General features: G+C 39.7%; 1 protein-coding gene across 2 annotated transcripts in view; it reads left to right on the top strand.

Moving 5' to 3' along the window:
• The window catches only part of TMEM87A (transmembrane protein 87A), a 244,168-nt gene that overhangs the window by 116,726 nt on the left and 109,287 nt on the right, over positions 1-18,155 (top strand). For both annotated transcript variants that reach the window (XM_053697919.1, XM_053697918.1), the window contains exons 10-11: positions 16,062-16,161; positions 16,272-16,365. In XM_053697919.1, coding sequence (XP_053553894.1) covers positions 16,062-16,161; positions 16,272-16,365 — 194 coding nt within the window. The remainder of the gene's footprint in view (positions 1-16,061; positions 16,162-16,271; positions 16,366-18,155) is intronic.

The following is an 18,155-nucleotide window of genomic DNA, read 5'->3' as shown; positions in this document are numbered from 1 at the left end:
TATCTCAGTCGCCAAACGTTGCATCCGGGCGAATGGTCTCTTCACCCAGAGGTATTTCTTCAGATTGTTCAAATGTGGGAACTCCCAGAAATAGATCTGATGGCTTCTCATCTAAACAAGAAATTTCCCTGGTATCTGTCCAGATCCCGGGATTCTCGGGCGGAGGCAGTGGATGCATTGTCACTTCCTTGGAAGTATCATCCTGCCTATATCTTTCCGCCTCTAGTTCTTCTTCCAAAAGTATTCTCCAAGATTCTACAGGAATGCTAGTTTGTCCTGCTGGTAGCTCCAGCATGGCTTCACAGGTTTTGGTATGCGGATCTTGTCCGGATGGCCTCTTGCCAGCTGTGGACTCTTCCGTTAAGACCAGACTTTCTGTCGCAAGGTCCTTTCTTCCATCAGGATCTCAAATCCTTAAATTTTAAGGTATGGAGTTTGAACGCTTGATTCTTGGTCAAAGAGGTTTCTCTGACTCTGTGATTAATACTATGTGACAGGCTCGTAAATCTGTATCTAGAGAGATATATTATAGAGTCTGGAAGACTTATATTTCTTAGTGTCTTTCTCATCATTTTTCTTGGCATTCTTTTTGAATACCGAGAATATTACAGTTTCTTCAGGATGGTTTAGATAACGGTTTGTCCGCAAGTTCCTTGAATGGACAAATCTCTGCCCTTTCTGTTCTTTTTCACAGAAAGTTTGCTAATCTTCCTGATATTCATTGTTTTGTACAAGCTTTGGTTCGTATAAAACCTGTCTTTAAGTCAATTTCTCCTCCTTGGAGTTTGAATTTGGTTCTGGGGGCTCTTCAAGCTCCTCCTTTTGAACCCATGTATTCTGTGGTCATTAAATTACTTTTTTGGAAAGTTTTGTTTCTTTTGGCCATCTCTTGTACCAGAAGAGTCTCTGAATTATCTGCTCTTTCTTTTGAGTCTCCTTTTCTGATTTTTCATCAGGATAAGGCGGTGCTGCAAACTTCTTTTGAAATTTTTACCTAAGGTTGTGAATTCTAACAACATTAGTAGAGAAATTGTGGTTCCTTCATTGTGTCCTAATCCTATGAATTCTAAGGAGAAATCATTGCATTTTTGGATGCTGTTGGAGCTTTGTATTATTATGTTGAAGCTACTAAGTCTTTCCGAAAGACTTCTAGTCTATTTGTCATCTTTTCCGGTTCTAGAAAAGGCCAGAAAGCTTCTGCCATTTCTTTGGCATCTTGGTTGAAATCTTTATTTCATCATGTCTATGTCGAGTCGGGTAAAATTCCGCCTCGAAGGATTACAGCTCATTCTACTAGGTCAGTTTCTACTTCCTGGGCGTTTAGAAATGAAGCTTCGGTTGATCAGATTTGCAAAGCAGCAACTTGGTCCTCTTTGCATATTTTTACTAAATTCTACCATTTTGATGTGTTTTCTTCTTCTGAAGCAGTTTTTGGTAGAAAAGTACTTCAGGCAGTGGTTTCAGTTTGAATCTTCTGTTTGTTTTTCATTAAACTTTATTTTGGGTGTGGATTATTTTCAGCAGGAATTGGCTGTCTTTATTTTATCCCTCCCTCTCTAGTGACTCTTGCGTGGAAAGATCCACATCTTGGGTAGTCATTATCCCATACGTCACTAGCTCATGGACTCTTGCTAATTACATGAAAGAAAACATAATTTATGTAAGAACTTACCTGATAAATTCATTTCTTTCATATTAGCAAGAGTCCATGAGGCCCGCCCTTTTTTGTATTGGTTATGATTTTTTTTGTATAAGCACAATTATTCCAATTCCTTATTTTATCTGCTTTCGCACTTTTTTCTTATCACCCCACTTCTTGGCTATTCGTTAAACTGAATTGTGGGTGTGGTGAGGGGTGTATTTATAGGCATTTTAAGGTTTGGGAAACTTTGCCCCTCCTGGTAGGAATGTATATCCCATACGTCACTAGCTCATGGACTCTTGCTAATATGAAAGAAATGAATTTATCAGGTAAGTTCTTACATAAATTATGTTTTTTTAAAGACGCTTCATTTGTAAAATAATTACCATTTAGTGATGGTAAACATTGCACTGTTCCTCCGCCCGCATCTTATACTATATTTGGCTGATCGATGACTAATCCAGCTTCATCCAATCGTTGTATGCCCCATTTGGCATCCAGCTTTTGGGGCACGCAATCGGCTAAATAAAGCATGAGATTCGGGCAGAGGAACGGCACGATGTTTAACATCACTAAATGGTAATTATTTTACAAATGAAACGTCTTTAAAAATTTTTATGAATTAAAGTGCCCCTGTTTTTAACATTAGTTTTATATACTGGGCAGTAAATAATTAAACTTTTCAATCACTTTAAAATTGAATTGCCTTAAATTAATGAATGAATGTAATTGAAACAACATTGTAATATACATTTGTGGTTTATTTTGCTTACTTTTGCGATATGATACATTACTTTTGTTGCAAAAACTTTGCTTGTCCCACATTCCCTGCAAAGGGTGGAGCTGAATAAATTTGATAAACCTTGTACTATGTGCTGTGATCAGACACCAAGTCTGTGTCTAGGTGTGTGTTTTCTCTTGTAAGGTGTATCCAGTCCACGGGTTCATCCATTACTTATGGGATATTCTCCTTCCCAACAGGAAGTTGCAAGAGGACACCCACAGCAGAGCTTTCTATATAGCTCCTCCCCTAACTGCCACCCCCAGTCATTCTCTTGCAACTCTCGACAAGGGAAGTATCAAGAGATAAGTGGTGACTTAGTGTAGTGTTATCTTCAATCAAAAGTTTGTTATTTTTAAACGGTACTGTTTTTACTCTCAGGCAGAAATTAGATGAAGAATTCTGCCTGGAGGTTGATGATCTTAGCGGTTTGTAACTAAGGTCCATTGCTGTTCTCACACATAACTGAAGAGTATGGAAGAAAGTTTCAGTTGGGGGAACGGTCTGCAGATTACCTGCTTTGAGGTATGTTCAGTATTTTTATTTCTAGAGAGATGAAATAAGTTCTAGAAAATGCTGACAGAGCCTTATGTATTTGAGGTAAGCCTGATGCAGTGATTTAACAGCGACTGGGATCATGCTTACAAAACAGGGTAATACTCATGTTAATATTATTCAGTGTCAAAACGTTTACATGTTTTCATAAATAGAACGTTTTTTCTCTGAGGGAGATAAATCTTTATTTGGGGCCTAGTTTTCCATATGGCTAGTCAGATACTCCTAGGAGTATTTTCTTAAGGCCCCTCTGACATCCAGTACATGGTGGGAGGGGCCTATTTTAGCGCTATTGCTGCGCAGTTTTATTTCAGACTGAGACATCCAGATTCCCTAGAGGAGTCCTTTGAGCATCTGAGGACCATTATAAGGGGTTTATTCCTTCACCAAATTGTATTTGAGGGCAGGTAGGAGCCTCAGCAGAGCTGTGGCAGTTGCTCAACTGTTTTTTTATCAGTGGTTGACATTTTTGAATCCGGTTTGGGGGCTAAGGGGTTAATCATCCATTTGCAAATGGGTGCAATGTTGCTTTAGTCCCTTACACACACTGTAAAAATTTCGAAGACTTTACTATATTTTTACACTGTTTTGCAGTTTAAGTGCTAGTTTTTTTCTCTTGAAGGCACAGTAACGTTTTTGTTTAATTACTGTTTCACCTTTATTAAAGTGTTTTCCAAGCTTGCTTGTCTCATTACTAGTCTGTTAAACATGTCTGACATAGAGGAAACTCCTTGTTCAATATGTTTGGAAGCCATGGTGGAACCCCCTCTTAGAATGTGTACCAAATGTACTGAAATTTCTATAAACTATAAAGACCATATTATGGCGCTTAAAGATTTATCTCCAGAGGATTCTCTGACTGAAAAAAGGGAGATTATGCCATCTAGCTCTCCCCATGTGTCAGAACCTATAACTCCCGCTCAAGTGACGCCAAGTACATCTAGCGCGTCTAATTCTTTTACCTTACAGGACATGGCGGCAGTTATGACTAATACCCTTACAGAGGTATTTTCCAAACTGCCAGGGTTACAAGGAAAGCGAGACAGCTCTGGGGCCAGAACTAATACAGAGCTTTCTGACGCTTTAATACCTGTGTCCGATATACCCTCACAATACTCAGAAGCTGAGGCAGGAGAGCTTCTATCTGTGGGTGACATTTCAGATTCAGGGAAGGCGTTGCTTCAGTCTGATTCTGAAATGACAGCGTTTAAATTTAAGCTCGAACACCTCGCTTATTGTTTAGGGAGGTTTTAGCGACTCTGGATGACTGTGAACCCATTGTAGTTCCAGAGAAATTGTGTAAGATGGACAAGTACTTTGCAGTGCCTGTTTACACTGATGTTTTTCCAGTCCCTAAGAGGTTTTCGGAAATTATTACTAAGGAATGGGATAGACCAGGTGTGCCGTTCTCTCCCCCTCCTGCTTTTAAAAAGATGTTTCTTTCATGTAATTAACAAGAGTCCATGAGCTAGTGACGTATGGGATATACATTCCTACCAGGAGGGGCAAAGTTTCCCAAACCTTAAAATGCCTATAAATACACCCCACACCACACCCACAAATCAGTTTTACAAACTTTGCCTCCAAGGGAGGTGGTGAAGTAAGTTTGTGCTAGATTCTACGTTGATATGCGCTCCGCAGCAAGTTGGAGCCCGGTTTTCCTCTCAGCGTGCAGTGAATGTCAGAGGGATGTGAAGAGAGTATTGCCTATTGAATGCAGTGATCTCCTTCTATGGGATCTATTTCATAAGGTTCTCTGTTATCGGTCGTAGAGATTCATCTCTTACCTCCCTTTTCAGATCGACGATATACTCTTATATTTACCATTTCCTCTACTGATTCTCGTTTCAGTACTGGTTTGGCTTTCTACAAACATGTAGATGAGTGTCCTGGGGTAAGTAAGTCTTATTTTCTGTGACACTCTAAGCTATGGTTGGGCACTTTATTTATAAAGTTCTAAATATATGTATTCAAACATTTATTTGCCTTGACTCAGAATGTTCAACTTTCCTTATTTCCAGACAGTCAGTTTCATATTTGGGATTATGCTTTAAATTATCATTTTTTCTTACCTCAAAAATTTGACTTTTTTTCCCTGTGGGCTGTTAGGCTCGCGGGGGCTGAAAATGCTTCATTTTATTGCGTCATTCTTGGCGCGGACTTTTTTGGCGCAAAAATTCTTTTCCGTTTCCGGCGTCATACGTGTCGCCGGAAGTTGCGTCATTTTTGACGTTATTTTGCGCCAAAAATGTCGGCGTTCCGGATGTGGCGTCATTTTTGGCGCCAAAAGCATTTAGGCGCCAAATAATGTGGGCGTCTTATTTGGCGCCAAAAAATATGGGCGTCGCTTTTGTCTCCACATTATTTCAGTCTCATTTTTCATTTGCTTCTGGTTGCTAGAAGCTTGATGTTTGGCATTTTTTTCCCATTCCTGAAACTGTCTTATAAGGAATTTGATCTATTTTGCTTTATATGTTGTTTTTTCTCTTACATATTGCAAGATGTCTCACGTTGCATCTGAGCCAGAAGATACTACAGGAAAACCACTGCCTGCTGGATCTACCAAAGCTAAGTGTATCTGCTGTAAACTTTTGGTAGCTATTCCTCCAGCTGTTGTTTGTAATAATTGTCATGACAAACTTGTTAAAGCAGATAATATTTCCTTTAGTGATGTACCATTGCCTGTTGCAGTTCCCTCAACATCTAAGGTGCAGAATGTTCCTGATAACATAAGAGATTTTGTTTCTGAATCCATAAAGAAGGCTTTGTCTGTTATTTCTCCTTCTAGTAAACGTAAAAAGTCTTTTAAATCTTCTCTCTCTACAGATGAATTTTTAAATGAACACCATCATTCTGATTCTTTGGACTCTTCTGGTTCAGAGGATTCTATCTCAGAGATTGATGCTGATAAATCTTCATATTTATTTAAGATGGAATTTATTCGCTCTTTACTTAAAGAAGTACTAATTGCTTTAGAAATAGAGGATTCTAGTCCTCTTGATACTAATTCTATACGTTTGGATAAGGTTTTTAAAGCTCCTGCGGTTATTCCAGAAGTCTTTCCTGTTCCTAATGCTATTTCTGCAGTAATTTCTAAGGAATGGGATAAATTGGGTAATTCATTTACTCCTTCTAAACGTTTTAAGCAATTATATCCTGTTCCGCCTGACAGGTTAGAATTTTGGGACAAAATCCCTAAAGTTGATGGGGCTATTTCTACCCTTGCTAAACGTACTACCATTCCTACGTCAGATGGTACCTCGTTTAAGGATCCTTTAGATAGAAAAATTGAATCTTTTCTAAGAAAAGCTTATCTATGTTCAGGTAATCTTCTTAGACCTGCTATATCATTGGCTGATGTTGCTGCAGCTTCAACTTTTTGGTTGGAAACTCTAGCGCAACAAGTAACAAATCGTGATTCTCATGATATTATTATTCTTCTCCAGCATGCTAATAATTTCATCTGTGATGCCATTTTTGATATTATTAGAGTTGATGTTAGGTTTATGTCTCTGGCTATCTTAGCCAGAAGAGCTTTATGGCTTAAGACCTGGAATGCTGATATGGCTTCTAAATCAACTCTACTTTCCATTTCTTTCCAGGGAAACAAATTATTTGGTTCTCAGTTGGATTCTATTATTTCAACTGTTACTGGTGGGAAAGGAACTTTTTTACCACAGGATAAAAAGTCTAAAGGTAAAAACAGGGCTAACAATCGTTTTCGTTCCTTTCGTTTCAACAAAGAACAAAAGCCTGATCCTTCGTCCTCAGGAGCAGTTTCAGTTTGGAAACCATCTCCAGTCTGGAATAAATCCAAGCCTGCTAGAAAGGCAAAGCCTGCTTCTAAGTTCACATGAAGGTACGGCCCTCATTCCAGTTCAGCTGGTAGGGGGCAGGTTACGTTTTTTCAAAGAAATTTGGATCAATTCTGTTCACAATCTTTGGATTCAGAACATTGTTTCAGAAGGGTACAGAATTGGTTTCAAGATGAGACCTCCTGCAAAGAGATTTTTTCTTTCCCATGTCCCAGTAAATCCAGTGAAAGCTCAAGCATTTCTGAATTGTGTTTCAGATCTAGAGTTGGCTGGAGTAATTATGCCAGTTCCAGTTCCGGAACAGGGGATGGGGTTTTATTCAAATCTCTTCATTGTACCAAAGAAGGAGAATTCCTTCAGACCAGTTCTGGATCTAAAATTATTGAATCGTTATGTAAGGATACCAACGTTCAAGATGGTAACTGTAAGGACTATATTGCCTTTTGTTCAGCAAGGGAATTATATGTCCACAATAGATTTACAGGATGCATATCTGCATATTCCGATTCATCCAGATCATTATCAGTTCCTGAGATTCTCTTTTCTAGACAAGCATTACCAATTTGTGGCTCTACCGTTTGGCCTTGCTACAGCTCCAAGAATTTTCACAAAGATTCTCGGTGCCCTTCTGTCTGTAATCAGAGAACAGGGTATTGTGGTATTTCCTTATTTGGACGATATCTTGGTACTTGCTCAGTACCATATCCCAGGAGTAGAGAACTGGGAGGCGGACTTTCTAAGTTGGCAGACTTTTCATCCGGGGGAGTGGGAGCTCCATCCGAAGTATTTGCCCAGCTGATTCAATTATGGGCCAAACCAGAACTGGATCTTATGGCGTCTCGTCAGAACGCCAAGCTTCCTCGTTACGGGTCCAGGTCGAGGGATCCCCAGGCGACGCTGATAGATGGCTCTAGCAGTGCCCGGGTCCTTCAGCCTGGCTTATGTGTTTCCACCGTTTCCTCTCCTCCCTCGTCTGCAGGAGAAGCAGGAAGCAGGAGAGAGCTTCGGTGATTTTGATAGCACCTGCGTAGCCACGCAGGACTTGGTATGCAGATCTGGTGGACATGTCATCCTTTCCACCATGGACTCTGCCGCTGAGGCAGGACCTTCTACTCCAAGGTCCATTCAAACATCCAAACCTAGTTCCTTAAAGGGACAGATTTCTGCTCTGTCTATTCTTTTGCACAAGTGCCTGGCTGATGTTCCAGACGTTCAGGCGTTTTGTCAGGCTTTGGTTAGAATCATGCCTGTGTTTAAACCTGTTGCTCCGCCATGGAGTTTAAATTTAGTTCTTAAGATTCTTCAAGGGGTTCCGTTTGAACCCTTGCATTCCATAGATATCAAGCTTTTATCTTGGAAAGTTCTGTTTTTTGTAGCTATCGCTTTGGCTCGAAGAGTTTCAGAGTTATCTGCCTTGCAGTGTGATTCCCCTTATCTGATCTTCCATGCAGATAAGGTAGTTTCTTTCATGTAATTAGCAAGAGTCCATGAGCTAGTGACGTATGGGATATACATTCCTACCAGGAGGGGCAAAGTTTCCCAAACCTCAAAATGCCTATAAATACACCCCTCACCACACCCACAATTCAGTTTTACAAACTTTGCCTCCGATGGAGGTGGTGAAGTAAGTTTGTGCTAGATTCTACGTTGATATGCGCTCCGCAGCAAGTTGGAGCCCGGTTTTCCTCTCAGTGTGCAGTGAATGTCAGAGGGATGTGAGGAGAGTATTGCCTATTTGAATGCAGTGATCTCCTTCTAAGGGGTCTATTTCATAGGTTCTCTGTTATCGGTCATAGAGATTCATCTCTTACCTCCCTTTTCAGATCGACGATATACTCTTATATATACCATTACCTCTGCTGATTCTCGTTTCAGTACTGGTTTGGCTATCTGCTATATGTAGATGAGTGTCCTGGGGTAAGTAAGTCTTATTTTCTGTGACACTCCTAGCTATGGTTGGGCACTTTGTTTATAAAGTTCTAAATATATGTATTCAAACATTTATTTGCCTTGACTCAGAATGTTCAACTTTCCTTATTTTCAGACAGTCAGTTTCATATTTGGGATAATGCATTTTAATTTAACATTTTTCTTACCTTAAAATTTGACTTTTTCCCTGTGGGCTGTTAGGCTCGCGGGGGCTGAAAATGCTTCATTTTATTGCGTCATTCTTGGCGCGGACTTTTTTGGCGCAAAAATTCTATTTCCGTTTCCGGCGTCATACGTGTCGCCGGAAGTTGCGTCATTTTTTGACGTTATTTTGCGCCAAAAATGTCGGCGTTCCGGAAGTGGCGTCATTTTTGGCGCCAAAAAGCATTTAGGCGACAAATAATGTGGGCGTCTTATTTGGCGCGAAAAAATATGGGCGTCACTTTTGTCTCCACATTATTTAAGTCTCATTTTTTATTGCTTCTGGTTGCTAGAAGCTTGTTCTTTGGCATTTTTTCCCATTCCTGAAACTGTCATTTAAGGAATTTGATCAATTTTGCTTTATATATATGTTGTTTTTTCTCTTACATATTGCAAGATGTCTCACGTTGCATCTGAGTCAGAAGATACTACAGGAAAATCGCTGTCAAGTGCTGAATCTACCAAAGCTAAGTGTATCTGCTGTAAACTTTTGGTAGCTATTCCTCCAGCTGTTGTTTGTATTGATTGTCATGACAAACTTGTTAAAGCAGATAATATTTCCTTTAGTAAAGTACCATTGCCTGTTGCAGTTCCTTCAACATCTAAGGTGCAGAATGTTCCTGATAATATAAGAGATTTTGTTTCTGAATCCATAAAGAAGGCTATGTCTGTTATTTCTCCGTAAAAAATCTTTTAAAACTTCTCTCCCTACAGATGAATTTTTAAATGAACATCATCATTCTGATTCTGATGATTCTTCTGGTTCAGAGGATTCTGTCTCAGAGGTTGATGCTGATAAATCTTCATATTTATTTAAAATGGAATTTATTCGTTCTTTACTTAAAGAAGTACTAATTGCTTTAGAAATAGAGGATTCTGGTCCTCTTGATACTAATTCTAAACGTTTAGATAAGGTATTTAAAGCTCCTGTGGTTATTCCAGAAGTTTTTCCTGTTCCTAATGCTATTTCTGCAGTAATTTCCAAAGAATGGGATAATTTGGGTAATTCATTTACTCCTTCTAAACGTTTTAAGCAATTATATCCTGTGCCGTCTGACAGATTAGAATTTTGGGACAAGATCCCTAAAGTTGATGGGGCTATTTCTACCCTTGCTAAACGTACTACTATTCCTACGTCAGATGGTACTTCGTTTAAGGATCCTCTAGATAGGAAAATTGAGTCCTTTCTAAGAAAAGCTTATCTGTGTTCAGGTAATCTTCTTAGACCTGCTATATCTTTGGCTGATGTTGCTGCAGCTTCAACTTTTTGGTTGGAAACTTTAGCGCAACAAGTAACACATCGTGATTCTCATGATATTATTATTCTTCTTCAGCATGCTAATAATTTTATCTGTGATGCCATTTTTGATATTATCAGAGTTGATGTCAGGTTTATGTCTCTAGCTATTTTAGCTAGAAGAGCTTTATGGCTTAAAACTTGGAATGCTGATATGGCTTCTAAATCAACTTTACTTTCCATTTCTTTCCAGGGTAACAAATTATTTGGTTCTCAGTTGGATTCCATTATTTCAACTGTTACTGGTGGGAAAGGAACTTTTTTACCACAGGATAAAAAATCTAAAGGTAAAAACAGGGCTAATAATCGTTTTCGTTCCTTTCGTTTCAACAAAGAACAAAAGCCTGATCCTTCATCCTCAGGAGCAGTTTCAGTTTGGAGACCATCTCCAGTCTGGAATAAATCCAAGCCAGCTAGAAAGGCAAAGCCTGCTTCTAAGTCCACATGAAGGTGCGGTCCTCATTCCAGCTCAGCTGGTAGGGGGCAGGTTACGTTTTTTCAAGGAAATTTGGATCAATTCTGTTCACAATCTTTGGATTCAGAGCATTGTTTCAGAAGGGTACAGAATTGGTTTCAAGTTGAGACCTCCTGCAAAGAGATTTTTTCTTTCCCGTGTCCCAGTAAATCCAGTAAAAGCTCAAGCATTTCTGAAATGTGTTTCAGATCTAGAGTTGACTGGAGTAATTATGCCAGTTCCAGTTCCGGAACAGGGGATGGGGTTTTATTCAAATCTCTTCATTGTACCAAAGAAGGAGAATTCTTTCAGACCAGTTCTGGATCTAAAAATATTGAATCGTTATGTAAGGATACCAACGTTCAAGATGGTAACTGTAAGGACTATCTTACCTTTTGTTCAGCAAGGGAATAGATTTACAGGATTTACAATAGACAATAGATTTACAGGATGCATATCTGCATATTCCGATTCATCCAGATCATTATCAGTTCCTGAGATTCTCGTTTCTGGACAAGCATTACCAGTTTGTGGCTCTGCCGTTTGGCCTAGCTACAGCTCCAAGAATTTTTACAAAGGTTCTCGGTGCCCTGCTGTCTGTAATCAGAGAACAGGGTATTGTGGTATTTCCTTATTTGGACGATATCTTGGTACTTGCTCAGTCTTTACATTTAGCAGAATCTCATACGAATCGACTTGTGTTGTTTCTTCAAGATCATGGTTGGAGGATCAATTTACCAAAAAGTTCTTTGATTCCTCAGACAAGGGTAACCTTTCTGGGTTTCCAGATGGATTCAGTGTCCATGACTCTGTCTTTAACAGACAAGAGACGTCTAAAGTTGATTACAGCTTGTCGAAACCTTCAGTCACAATCATTCCCTTCGGTAGCCTTATGCATGGAAATTCTAGGTCTTATGACTGCTGCATCGGACGCGATCCCCTTTGCTCGTTTTCACATGAGACCTCTTCAGCTCTGTATGCTGAAGCAATGGTGCAAGGATTACACGAAGATATCTCAATTAATATCTTTAAAACCGATTGTTCGACACTCTTTAACATGGTGGACAGATCACCATCGTTTAATTCAGGGGGCTTCTTTTGTGCTTCCGACCTGGACTGTAATTTCAACAGATGCAAGTCTCACAGGTTGGGGAGCTGTGTGGGGATCTCTGACGGCACAAGGAGTTTGGGAATCTCAGGAGGTGAGATTACCGATCAATATTTTGGAACTCCGTGCAATTTTCAGAGCTCTTCAGTTTTGGCCTCTTCTGAAGAGAGAATCGTTCATTTGTTTTCAGACAGACAATGTCACAACTGTGGCATACATCAATCATCAAGGAGGGACTCACAGTCCTCTGGCTATGAAAGAAGTATCTCGAATTTTGGTTTGGGCGGAATCCAGCTCCTGTCTAATCTCTGCGGTTCATATCCCAGGTGTAGACAATTGGGAAGCGGATTATCTCAGTCGCCAAACGTTGCATCCGGGCGAATGGTCTCTTCACCCAGAGGTATTTCTTCAGATTGTTCAAATGTGGGAACTTCCAGAAATAGATCTGATGGCGTCCCATCTAAACAAGAAACTTCCCAGGTATCTGTCCAGATCCCGGGATCCTCAGGCGGAGGCAGTGGATGCATTATCACTTCCTTGGAAGTATCATCCTGCCTATATCTTTCCGCCTCTAGTTCTTCTTCCAAGAGTAATCTCCAAGATTCTGAAGGAATGCTCGTTTGTTCTGCTGGTAGCTCCGGCATGGCCTCACAGGTTTTGGTATGTGGATCTTGTCCGGATGGCCTCTTGCCAACCGTGGACTCTTCCGTTAAGACCAGACCTTCTGTCACAAGGTCCCTTTTTCCATCAGGATCTGAAATCCTTAAATTTAAAGGTATGGAGATTGAACGCTTGATTCTTGGTCAAAGAGGTTTCTCTGACTCTGTGATTAATACTATGTTACAGGCTCGTAAATCTGTATCTCGAGAGATATATTATAGAGTCTGGAAGACTTATATTTCTTGGTGTCTTTCTCATCATTTTTCCTGGCATTCTTTTAGAATACCGAGAATTTTACAGTTCCTTCAGGATGGTTTAGATAAGGGTTTGTCCGCAAGTTCTTTGAAAGGACAAATCTCTGCTCTTTCTGTTCTTTTTCACAGAAAGATTGCTATTCTTCCTGATATTCATTGTTTTGTACAAGCTTTGGTTCGTATAAAACCTGTCATTAAGTCAATTTCTCCTCCTTGGAGTTTGAATTTGGTTCTGGGAGCTCTTCAAGCTCCTCCGTTTGAACCTATGCATTCATTGGACATTAAATTACTTTCTTGGAAAGTTTTGTTCCTTTTGGCCATCTCTTCTGCCAGAAGAGTTTCTGAATTATCTGCTCTTTCTTGTGAGTCTCCTTTTCTGATTTTTCATCAGGATAAGGCGGTGTTGCGAACTTCTTTTGAATTTTTACCTAAAGTTGTGAATTCCAACAACATTAGTAGAGAAATTGTGGTTCCTTCATTATGTCCTAATCCTAAGAATTCTAAGGAGAAATCGTTGCATTCTTTGGATGTTGTTAGAGCTTTGAAATATTATGTTGAAGCTACGAAATCTTTTCGTAAGACTTCTAGTCTATTTATCTTTTCCGGTTCTAGAAAAGGCCAGAAAGCTTCTGCCATTTCTTTGGCATCTTGGTTGAAATCTTTAATTCATCTTGCCTATGTTGAGTCGGGTAAAACTCCGCCTCGGAGAATTACAGCTCATTCTACTAGGTCAGTTTCTACTTCCTGGGCGTTTAGGAATGAAGCTTCGGTTGACCAGATCTGCAAAGCAGCAACTTGGTCCTCTTTGCATACTTTTACTAAATTCTACCATTTTGATGTATTTTCTTCTTCTGAAGCAGTTTTTGGTAGAAAAGTACTTCAGGCAGCGGTTTCAGTTTGAATCTTCCGCTTATGTTTTTCGTTAAACTTTATTTTGGGTGTGGATTATTTTCAGCAGGAATTGGCTGTCTTTATTTTATCCCTCCCTCTCTAGTGACTCTTGTGTGGAAAGATCCACATCTTGGGTACTCATTATCCCATACGTCACTAGCTCATGGACTCTTGCTAATTACATGAAAGAAAACATAATTTATGTAAGAACTTACCTGATAAATTCATTTCTTTCATATTAGCAAGAGTCCATGAGGCCCGCCCTTTTTTTGTGGTGGTTATGATTTTGTATAAAGCACAATTATTCCAATTCCTTATTTTATATGCTTTCGCACTTTTTTATCACCCCACTTCTTGGCTATTCGTTAAACTGAATTGTGGGTGTGGTGAGGGGTGTATTTATAGGCATTTTGAGGTTTGGGAAACTTTGCCCCTCCTGGTAGGAATGTATATCCCATACGTCACTAGCTCATGGACTCTTGCTAATATGAAAGAAATGAATTTATCAGGTAAGTTCTTACATAAATTATGTTTTTGCGTACCAAACCTGGGTTTCTTCCTAAGGAAGTATCTAATAGGAATATCAATCAGGAAATTGTTGTTCCGTCACTGTGTCCTAATCCTTCTTCAAAGAAGGAACGTCTGTTACACAATCTTGACGTGGTTCGTGCTTTTAAAGTTTTATTTGCAAGCTACTAAGGATTTTCGTCAAACATCTGCATTGTTTGTTGTCTACTCTGGAAAGAGGAGAGGCCAAAAGGCTTCGGCAACTTCTCTTTCTTTTTGGCTAAGAAGCATAATTCGTTTAGCCTATGAGACTGCTGGCCAGCAGCCTCCTGAAAGAATTACAGCTCATTCTACAGAGCGGTAGCTTCCACATGGGCTTTTAAACATGAGGCCTCTGTTGAACAGATTTGTAAGGCGGCGACTTGGTCTTCGCTTCATACTTTTTCTAAATTCTACAAATTTGATACTTTTGCTTCCTCGGGGGCTATTTTTTGGAAGAAAGGTCTTACAGGCAGTGGTGCCTTCTGTTTAAGTACCTGCCTTGTCCCTCCCGTCATCCGTGTCCTAAAGCTTTGGTATTGGTATCCCATAAGTAATGGATGAACCTGTGGACTGGATACACCTTACAAGAGAAAACAAAATTTATGCTTACCTGATAAATTTCTTTCTCTTGTGGTGTATCCAGTCCACGGCCCGCCCTGTCACTATAAGGCAGGTGTTTTTATTTTTTAAACTTCAGTCACCACTGCACCCTATAGTTTCTCCTTTTTCTTACTTGTCTTCAGTCGAATGACTGGAGGTGGCAGTTAGGGGAGGAGCTATATAGACAGCTCTGCTGTGGGTGATCCTCTTGCAACTTCCTGTTGGGAAGGAGAATATCCCATAAGTAATGGATGAACCCGTGGACTGGATACACCACAAGAGAGAGAAATTTATCAGGTAAGCATATTTTTTTTTTTTTTTTTTTATATAAAACAAACACTACATCACCAAAGAGGACAGCTATAAATGAATTATAAGGACACTTGAGTGCATAATTGTACACTTTGCAGTCATTTTTAGAAGGTACAGCTATCCTTATACATAATTGTGCACATTGTTTAATGTCCCTTTAAGTATGCACGAGATTGCCAGACCCTAGCTTCTCTCATACAACATAGTGATTGTTTATGTTGATTATTTCTCATTGGTCATGAACAAAAGATTTGTTGCTGGTTCAAGAGATTTTTCAGCATAATGAGAATAGAAGTGAGTGTATTAAAACTTCACCCAATTTATGCTTTTAGGGCTATAAATGCGGGAGGCTGTAAAACTGACTACATATTGCAATGCAAAAAAAAGAAACAAATCCTGAGTGCAAATCCCAATCTTAATGACTGCTGCAAAAATACAATATTTAGCCTAATGTTACAGACAAGAGGACACAGATACCTGTGCACTATTCCCAAAGCTATAAGAAAAAAGGAGGGCAGGTATAGTGCCATATTTTGGCTAAAACATGTTAGCTCAACTGCCAGTGTCAAGGCCCTGGTACTTAGTGACTGGGTTTAGGATGCAGAATCAGTGCAAAAATTATAACCCATATTATTATTATTATTATTATCGGTTATTTGTAGAGCGCCAACCCATACCCTATAGATCATTATTTTCATGATACCATTTAAAATTAGATTTTTTTTGAGTTATCTGTTTCCATGTTATGCCAGTTCTATGAGCTGGAAAAATCTTTTCTGTAAAGGGATGTAAAAGTGCAAAAAAAGAAAATGCTGTGATATGTTAGAGCATTTTATTATTTCTCCATTTCTTGCATATAACTGTTTTTAACTCCTGTAAAGATATTAAACTCATAGTTAAAGTCAGTTGATTAAGGATCATTTCATATATAATGCATAAAGGGTAACTGCTATACTTTTATATAGTGTTTTTTCCCATATAGCCAGTAATTTTATCCATCTATTTGTTGGCAGTGCAAGGAGCTGTTATACTTGGAGAGCTCCTTTCAGCTCTGAAAAGATCTTTGGCACGCATACTCGTCATCATTGTCAGCTTAGGATATGGCATTGTCAAGTGAGTGCTTGCATATAGTTTACTCGTATCCTATTTTAATTGTGTAGAGGGGGGCATAGGTGCATATGTTCATTTTCAAACCTGTTAGCTTTTCTCTTTGTGTTCTGTAGGCCACGCCTGGGTGCCACTCTTCATAAAGTTGTCATGGCTGGAGCCCTTTATCTCTTGTTCTCCGGCATGGAAGGGGTTCTTCGAGTAACAGGAGTAAGTTTGATCTTAGCAGTTTTTATATCAAAAAATGGTTAAAGTATAATATCTCTCTCTCTAAATGGTGAATATCTCTCTCACTAAATGGTGACAACATTTTCTTGTATTAGTGGAGTATTCTGCCTTGTTCCTTCATGGAGCAGACAAGAGGCATGTGAGTCTTTTTGTCATTCTTAACCCTGTTGTGAGAGCATAAGCTGAGGAGATACTCGGAAGATTTATGCTCTCTGGCAATGCTCCAAGGGTATCAACTGTTTAAGTGCACATTTATTCAGCAGGTACAGGGGTGTGTTGGATTCATCAATTTATTGTTTAATCCAGTGATTATTTTTTGTTCAGCCCAACTGAGTTTGGATGGTGCATCCCTGCTCTAGCTATTATCGTTTAAATTCTCCACAAAATGGATCCTGGAGGTAAGATCGTTTACATTTTTACACATTAATTGCTACAACATTTTTGGTCACAGTGTGGCTCCTTTATACCTTGATAGGATCCAGGTTTAATATCCTCTGAAGGGGGTTTATTGAACAGTTGGGGTTAATTAATTAGTGTATTAATTATTTACATGCTGCTTTGTGTGATTTTTTTCCTGGGCTGATAGACTGTGTGTTATTGGCTGGAACAAACAGGTTTCACTTTCATTTTTAAGTGTTGCACAGTTCCTATTACTTGCTGTACTTGTAATAACAGGGAAAGTACTGTCTTGCACTCCATGTGAACGGGTGTGGTCTATGTTAATTTCCTCCATTCCTGCTGAGACTTGAACCTGAGGAGAGCGTTTCCTCTGTTAACTGTCTGGGTCTAGGAGGTGGTGAGTGCCCCAGCCATTGGGAGTATAAAGGTGCAGTTTTCTATAATACAAAACATTTTTATTTGTGTCCTTCTGTGGGTATAACCTGAGCTATGGAGGACTCTGACATGTTAGAAGGTACTCCTTCTGTACTAAATCATAACTGTTTATATTGTGAGGAGGCCATGGTTTTCGGCGAGGCTTCTATAGACCGCTGCTCCATAAGTTGTCCATCTGCTCTGAGGTGGCGGACAGAAATCAACCCAATCAAATACGATCGTGTTGATTGACATTCCCTGCTAGATTGGCCTCAAATCTGCAGGGGGCGGCATTGCACCAGCAGTTCACAAGAACTGCTGGTGCAATGATAAATGCAGAGAGCGTATGCTGTCATTTATCAATGTGCAGCGGACATGATCCGCTATATCGGATCATGTCTGCTCGCACAATCATAAATATGCCTCTTAGTCCCTCTGAGCCGTCTACCTCTCAGGACTCGGTGCCCCGTGAGCTTACTACCCTTGCTACATTATCCACTCCACATGCAGTTCCCCGTAGCACATCTAATCCTCCATCTGGAGGCGGCCTTCCTGCGGACTTTGCCGCACAATTACAAATGGCGGTGTCTGCAGCCCTAAGTGCATTACCTCGCACTAAAAAAACGCAAGAGAAAGATTAAACATAGCTCTCCTGACCCGGAGTCATCTAAATATTTATCGGATTTAGCTATTATGTCCCAGTTATCTGATGAGTTAACCTCTGTAGTTTTAGAGGGTGAACTTTCTGGGTCGGAGTCCTTAGTGTCTAAGCCTCCTCCTGCTGCGGAGGATCCGTCATTTAGATTTAAAATTGAGCATTTGTGTTTTTTTTATTAAAAGAGGTTCTCTCTACGTTAGAGGTTCCAGAGGCCACGCTGCCTGAAGAACCTATGATTCTGTCTTCGCAAACTTTGTCTAATTTAGGTAAATTCTTTTGACTTTTCCTGTGCCGATTAAGA

This window comes from Bombina bombina, chromosome 1 (assembly GCF_027579735.1).
Source record: "Bombina bombina isolate aBomBom1 chromosome 1, aBomBom1.pri, whole genome shotgun sequence".
Classification (NCBI taxonomy): Eukaryota; Metazoa; Chordata; class Amphibia; order Anura; family Bombinatoridae; genus Bombina; species Bombina bombina.
This window is presented reverse-complemented; position numbering and strand designations above follow the sequence as displayed.